Source organism: Eimeria necatrix, genomic scaffold (assembly GCF_000499385.1).
Source record: "Eimeria necatrix Houghton genomic scaffold, Enh_scaff406, whole genome shotgun sequence".
NCBI classification, from domain to species: domain Eukaryota; phylum Apicomplexa; class Conoidasida; order Eucoccidiorida; family Eimeriidae; genus Eimeria; species Eimeria necatrix.
In genome coordinates this window covers 11289-18377 of record NW_013654791.1, presented here as the reverse complement: position 1 = coordinate 18377, position 7089 = coordinate 11289, and the positions used below count along the sequence as shown (strand labels likewise).

At 55.6% G+C, this 7089-nt stretch overlaps 1 protein-coding gene across 1 annotated transcript in view; it reads left to right on the top strand.

Annotated features, from left to right (window-relative positions):
- Positions 1-1942: 1942 nt before the first annotated feature.
- ENH_00051460 (hypothetical protein, conserved) overlaps positions 1943-7089 on the top strand; it is a gene marked incomplete at both ends in the record, with an annotated part of 10675 nt that continues 5528 nt past the window's right edge. The window contains 4 exons of the mRNA XM_013583660.1: positions 1943-3539; positions 3983-4475; positions 4854-4934; positions 6328-6617. Coding sequence (XP_013439114.1) covers positions 1943-3539; positions 3983-4475; positions 4854-4934; positions 6328-6617 — 2461 coding nt within the window. The remainder of the gene's footprint in view (positions 3540-3982; positions 4476-4853; positions 4935-6327; positions 6618-7089) is intronic.

Here is a 7089-nt window from a genome sequence, read left to right as displayed (position 1 = left end):
AGCTAGGTGCTTGGCTGGCTGCTTAGCTAGCTGTGTGGCTAGCTGTGTGGCTAGCCGCTTGCCTAGCTGTGTGGCCAGCCGTGTGGCTAGCTGTGTGGCTAGCTGCCTAGCTAGCCGTGTGGCTAGCTGGGGCTGGGCGTGGGCTGCTGCGCAGCTAGCTGCAGCTGGCTGCAGCTAGCCGTTTCCATTTGCAGTCTGCTGTTTGGCCGGCTGCAGCCGCAGCTAGCTAGCTACAGCTAGCTAGCTACGACTAGCTAGTTACAACTAGCTAGCTACAACTAGCTAGCTACAAGTAGCTAGCTATAACTAGCTAGCTACAGCTAGCTGCAGCTAGCTGCGGCTGGCAACAGCTATGTGCTGCAGCTAGCTGCTGCAGCTAGCTGCTGCAGCTATCTGCTGCAGCTAGCTGCAGCAGCTAGCCGGACAGGCAGCCGCAATGAGAAGGAGAGAAAAGGCTTGAGCTAGATGAGGTGTATGTACAGCTGAGCAGCGGACAGTTGGAGGAGCTGGAAGGATTGATATTTGCTTTTGTTTATTTGTTTATTTATTTTATTTTATTTTGTTTTATTTTATTTTATTTTATTTTATTTTTTTTTATTTTATTATATTTTATTTTATTTTATTTCATCTTATCTTGTTATTTAATTAAACTGGGAGATTAATAAGCTTCTGCGGTGTCTCTGCAGGTGTGCGCGTCGCGAGGCAGTCAAAAGGGGAAATAAAAAGCATTTAAAAAGAATAAATAAAACAAAATAAATTAAATTAAATAAAATGAAATAAATAAAAGCCTTTTCAGCTTTCTCTGCATGCAGCCGAGCTGTCTATACACCCGAACTCTATCTATCGCGGCCGAGACACACTGGAGCCGCTCGGGTGTACGTACACCTCAAGAAAGGCCGAAAGTCATTGAAATAAAGAAGAAATGCAAATTAAAAATAAAAATAAAAAAGAAAAATAAAAGTAATTATTAATTCGGCGGCCTTTAACTCCCTATCTTCGTCCTCTGCTGCAGCAGGCCCAAGTGACTCTGTCTTGCTGCTGCTGCTGCTGCTGCTGCTGCTGCTGCTGCTGCTGTTTGCTGATATTTTCCTATTTTTCTTCGCCATTTTCAGATTTTTTAGACCCAACTGGTGCTCTAAGGATAATTAATTTGCTTTTTTCATTTCCAATAATGTTTTATTTCTTCTTTTCCATTTCTTCCCGCCCTGCAGCTAGGAAAGGCTCTCGGCGCAGCCACAAACCCTAAACCCTAAACCCTAAACCCTTCTATACACCACAGAAAAGAGTAAGAAGAAAAGAGCCCAAGCCCTAAATCCCGAGCCCCAAGTCCCGAGCGCTAAACTCCAAACTCTAAACCCTAAACCCTAAACCCTAAACCCTAAACCCTAAACCCTAAACCCTGCCGATAGGCTATATCTCCCGTGTGCCGCCGACTGGTTGCTCTCTCTGCTTCCTACTTCTATTTTCTTTGCTGCTTTGTTTCATTTCCAGGGTATTTCCAGAGTCCCATGAAGCCTTTTTTGCTGCTGCTGCTGCTGCTGCTGCTGCTGCTGCTGCTGCTGCTGCACCGAGGGGCCCATTCTTCAGATTGGGGTGTATCCGCAGCTCCGGCGTTTCGCCGCCTGCAGCCCCACTGAGGTGTACGTACACCGCAAGGCCACCAAGAGCAGCAGCAGCAGAACCAACAGCAGCAGCAGCAGCAGCAGAACCAGCAGCAGCAGCAGCAGCAGCAGCTGCAGCGCGGGCGGCAGCAGCAGCTGCAGCGGGGCAGCAGCAGCAGCAGCAGCAGCAGCAGCGGGAGTGCCAGCAGCAGCGAAATGAGAGGAAGGGGGGCCCCTGCTTGCTGTGCCCAGGGGCCCCTGGTTTCTTAAAAGATTTATTTGCTTCTGTCTCTTTTTAGCAGCAGCAGCAAAAGGAGACTTGGGGGCCCCCAGCAGCAGCAATGACCAACAGCAACAGCAAGACCCGTTCCCTTCCCCTGCTGCAGCAGGGGGCCCCCGGGGGGCCCCCTGCAGCAGCAAGGGTTTCTGCTGCTCGCAGCAAGCACATCTTTTCGTTTTTGCTGCACCACCACCCGAGCCCCCGCAGCAGCAGCAGCAGCACAAGCAGCAGCAGCAGCAGCAGCAGCAGCAGCAGCAGCAGCAGCAGCAGCAGCAGCAGCAGCAGCACCTTTTCGAAGCGTGCTTCTAAAGTTTTTCGCCCGAAAAAAGAGGCCCCGCTGCTGCCCCGCAGAAAGGGCCCACAGGGGCCCCCTGGGGGCCCCCCTGCTGCTGCAGCAGGGGGCCCCCCTGTCCCTTTTAAGTTCGCTTTTAAGGTCTCGAGGCCCCTCGAGGGGCCCCCCGAGGGGCCCCTCGAGGGGCCCCCCGAGGGGCCCCTCGAGGGGGCCCCCAAAAGGGCCCCTGCCGGGTCCTCAAGGGGGCCCCCGGAAGGGCCCCCGGGGGGCCCCCCGGGAGGGTACCTCATGAAGGGGGCCCCCGAGGGGCCCCCCAAAGCAGCCGCAGTGCTGGCATGGGGTACTGATTTTTGCGAGGGGAGCCAGGGGGCCCCCTTGACCCTTTCAGCTTCTCTCCCGGGGGCCCCCACGGGCGAGGGGGGCCCCCAAGGGGGGCCCCCCAGCCTGGGGGCCCCTGGGGGCCCCCCAAGGGGCAGCCGCCCCATAAGCTGGCTCAAAAGGGCCTTTAAAGTGGCAGTGCAGCGCAGCAAAAGCAAATCAGCATTAGAGAGTCCCAGGGGGCCCCCCGGGGGGCCCCCCGGGGGGCCCCCCGAGGGGCCCCCCGGGGGCCCTGGGGGCCCCCTGCTGGGCCTGGCAGCAGGGGCCCCAGGGCCCAGCAGCAGGGACTGCCTGGGGCCCCGGGGGGCCCCCGAGGCCCCCGAGGCCCCCGAGGCCCCCAGGGGGGTTTTGTCGCTTGCGGGGCCCCTGGGGGGCCCCTCGAGCGAGCGAAGCAGCAACAGCAGCAACAGCAGCAACAGCAGCAGCAGCAGCAACGGGAGCAGCAGCAGCAGCAGCAGCAGCGGACAAAAGAGCGGGCCCTCAGCAGCAGCCAGCGGCAGCGGTACCCCCATGAGAAAGGCCTCGGGGGCCCCCGACTGCCAGGGGGCCCCCAAAGATACCCTTTTTGCTGAGGGGGGGGCCCCCCATTTGATGCAGTTTACCCCAGTGGCCCTAACGGCTTCCTCGCGGCAGGGGCCCCCTGCCAAGAAGGGGCCCCCGGGGGCCCCCAAGGGAAGGTACAGTTCCCAAGAGGACCCTGAGGGGGCCCCCAAGCACTTGGGGGGGCCCCCCAAGCCAGAAGAGGGCCTCAGGGGCCCCCCCTTTGAAGGGTACAGCAGCGGGCTTCTGGGGGGCCCCACATGGGGCCCCTCGGCCCCCGGGGTTTACACCTGCTGCTTGCTGCAGCAGCAGCGCCGCTGGGGGGCCCCCTGGGGGGCCCCCAACACCCAAATAGGGTACTTGGGGGCCCCCTCAATTGAGGAACAAAAGGCCTTCTTTGCTGCTTCCTCATGGGAGCCCCAAGACTTCAAATTCATAAGAACAGTAGGTAAGAAACTCCTCGGAAAAAGGGTTCCTTGGGGGCCCCTAGGGGGCCCCTGGGGGCCCCTGGGGGCCCCTAGGGGGCCCGTAGAGGGTCCCTAGGGGGCCCCTACGGGGCCCTAAAAGCCCCCGCGAGGGGCCCCCAGGGGGCCCCCGGGGGGCCCCTAGGGGGCCCCAGAGGGGGCCCACGACATCGCCTGGGGGGCCCCCAGGGGGCCCCTGGAGGGTTCTTAGGGCCCCCCACAGGGGCCCCATGACATCTCAAGGGGGGCCCCTAGGGGGCCCCAAAGAGGCCCCAGGAGATTTTGTGGGGGGCCCCTGGGGGGCCCCAGAGGGCCTTCTGGGGCTGGCTATGGGTTGCGAATACCTAAACCCTAAACCCTAAACCCTAAACCCTAAACCCTAAACCCTAAACCCTAAACCCTAATTTCTGGGTTTTGTTTCTCTCAGGCACGGGCACATTAGGCCGAGTCTTCATAACTCGTTTAAAGCCCCGAGAGGCTCAGCGCTGCAGGGCCTGTCCCCTTGGGGGCCCCCTTGGGGGCCCCCCCCTCTCCCCTTCTTCCCTTGGGGGCCCCCTGGGGGCCCCCCTGGGGGCCCCCCTGGGTTCGCCTTCCCGAGTGCCCCTTGGGCGGAGCCTGGGGGCCCCCCTGGGGGCCCCCCTGGGGTGCCCCCTGGGGGGCCCCCTGGGGGGCCCCCTGGGGGGCCCCCTGAGGGACCCGCTGGGGGGCCCCCTGGGGGGCCCCCTGGGGGGCCCCCAGGAACTAGAGGGGCCCCAGGAGGGGGCCCCCTGCTGCTGCGAACTGCGGGGGGCCCTGGAAAGCATTCCTTATGCTGTGAAGAGATTAAGGAAGTATCAAATTCTGCAGACGAAGCAGCAAACTCATGTTTTAAATGAAAAGAAGATTCTGAGAAACATGAACCATCCTCTCGTCGTCAACCTGTGCGCTAAACCCTAAACCCTAAACCCTAAACCCTAAACCCTAAACCCTAAGCCCTGGGCGTTGGGCGCTGCCCACAGGGTCCTTCGCCTCGCTTTTAAACCCTGAAAGTCACTTAACCCTAGACGAGAAACCCTAGGCTTTAGACCCTAAACCCTATGAAACTAAACCCTAAACCCTAAACCCTAAACCCTAAACCCTAAACCCTAAACTCTAAGCCCTCTGGTGTAGTTAGTGACATGCATCGGCCCCGAAAGGGCTCCAACTGGGCAGCGGCGCTGCTTGCAGACCTGCACGGTCAAGGGTTTAGGGTTTAGGGTTTAGGGTTTAGCGTTTAGGGTTTAGGGTTTAGGGTTTAGGGTTTAGGGTTTGGCGCTCAGGCTCACGACGTTCCAGACGAGGACGCACTTGTTCTTGCTGATGGAATTCGTTGGAGGGGGGGAACTCTTTTCTCTTCTCAAGTGAGTCAGGGTTTAGGGTTTAGGGTTTAGGGTTTAGGGTTTAGGGTTTAGGGTTTAGCGCTTAGGGTTTAGCGTTTAGGGTTTAGGGTTTCACCCGAATACTAACCGCCAAACCTCAGCCTCGAAACCCTAAACCCTAAACCCTAAACCCTAAACTCTAAACGCCAAACCCTAAACACAAAACCCTAAACCCCAAACCCCCTTAACCCCAAACCCGAGCCGCTTAACCCTAAACCCTAAATCCTAAACCCAAACCCCAAACCCTAAACCCTAAACCGCAAACCCTAAACCGCAAACCCTAAACCCTAAACCCTAAACCCTAAACCCTAAACCCTAATTTTGCATGCAGTCGCAAAGGCTCTCTGCGTTTGGAAGCTGCTCGATTTTATGCCGGAGAGGTTTTGGTGGCTCTGCTGTACATACACAGTAAGCACTTCAAATTGTTTTTATTTTTATTTATTTTTATTTTTATTTTCTTTTTATTTTCTTTTTAATTCTTTTTATTTCCTTTTGTTCTTCTTTTTGTTTCTCTTTTATTTTCTTTTTTTATTTTCTTTTTTTACTTTCTTTTTATTTTCTTTTTCTTTTTTATTTTTCAAATCTTTTGTTCCCTTTTAACAGTTCTTTGTTTCTTTAATCTTTTTATTTCTTTTTTTATTATTTTTATTTTTTATTTCTTTTCCCTTCCACTCTCTTCAAATTCCTTTCATTTAATTTCATTTTCTGTTATTTCATTTTTTGTTATTTCTTTTTCTTTTATTTCTTTTTCTTTTATTTCTTTTTCTTTTATTTCTTTTTCTTTTATTTCTTTTCATTTATTTCTTTTTCATTTATTTCTTTTTCTTTTATTTCTCTTTTATTTATTTCTTTTCCACTATTTCTTTTATATCTCTTATTTCTTTTCCATCATTCCTTTCCCTGCATTTGCTTCTTTTATTTCTTTCACTTCTTCACTTCTTTATTTCTTCTATTCTTCAATTTATTAATCCCTTTTATTCTTTTATTTATTAATTTCTTTTATTCTTTTATTTATTTATTTCTTTATTCTTTATTTCTTTTCTCTTTTTTCTTTTCTTTCTCCAGGCCTCGGGGTTATTTACAGAGACTTAAAACCAGAAAACATTTTAATCAACAGTGATGGTCATATTAAAATTGTGGATTTTGGATTTTCAAAACAAATCGAAAAACCCAAGCCTTTCGTCTTGGGGCCCCACACCCTCCTGGGGCCCCCGGGGGCCCCTCTGGGGGCCCCCCTGGGGGCCCCCCTGGGGGCCCCGGGGGCCCCGGGGGCCCCGGGGGGCCCCTCCAGGGGGGCCCCCGGCGGACACGGGGGCCCCCCGGGGGCCCCCCTGGGGCCCCTCAGCTGCAACCACCCAGCATGTGCTGCTGCCAGGTTCAAGCAGTACAGTGAGCTGGCAAGGCAGGGGCCCCCTGCTGCTGCTGCTGCTGCTGCTGCTGCTGCTGCTGCTGCTGCTGCAGCAGACACAGCAGCAGCGCACGGGGCCCGGTGGACCCTCCAGGGTACTGAAGCAGCTGGGTACCCTCCTGAGGGGCCCCTCGAACCAGGGGGCCCCCTTGCTGCATGCAAAGTGTTTGGGGGGCCCCCCGAAGAGACTTTGAGTCCCACGGGGGCCCTTAAGGAAAGCATTACAGAAGAGGGAGAAGAAACAGGCTGCGAAGCAGGTGGGCTGCTGCTGCTGCTGCTGCTGCTGCTGCTGCTGCTGCTGCTGCTGCTGCTGCTGTTGTTGTTGCTGTTGCCGTTGCTTTTGCTATTGCTGCTGCTGTTGCTGCTGCCGCTTTCTCTCGCGCTGCCGCCTCTGTTTTGCGTCTGCTGCGTCTGCTGCTGCTTCCGCTGCTGCTGCTGCTGCAGTTGCTGCTGCTGCTGCTGCTGCTTGCGGCGCAGTGCTGCTGCCAGCGCTGACCCTGAAGCGCCCACTGACACAGGGGCCCCCCTCCACGGGGGCCCCCCTTTCGGAAGCAACTACAAGAGCAACAACTCCTTCTTTGTGGCTAGAAAGTGGGTCTCTTTCATCTTTAACAACTCTGGAAGCAGCAGCCCTGGATGCATGCATGGGGCCCCCGCAGCAGCAAACTCCCACTTCGGGGGGCCCCCTCAGGACCCTCCTGGGGGCCCCCCCCCCCCGGGGGCCCCCCC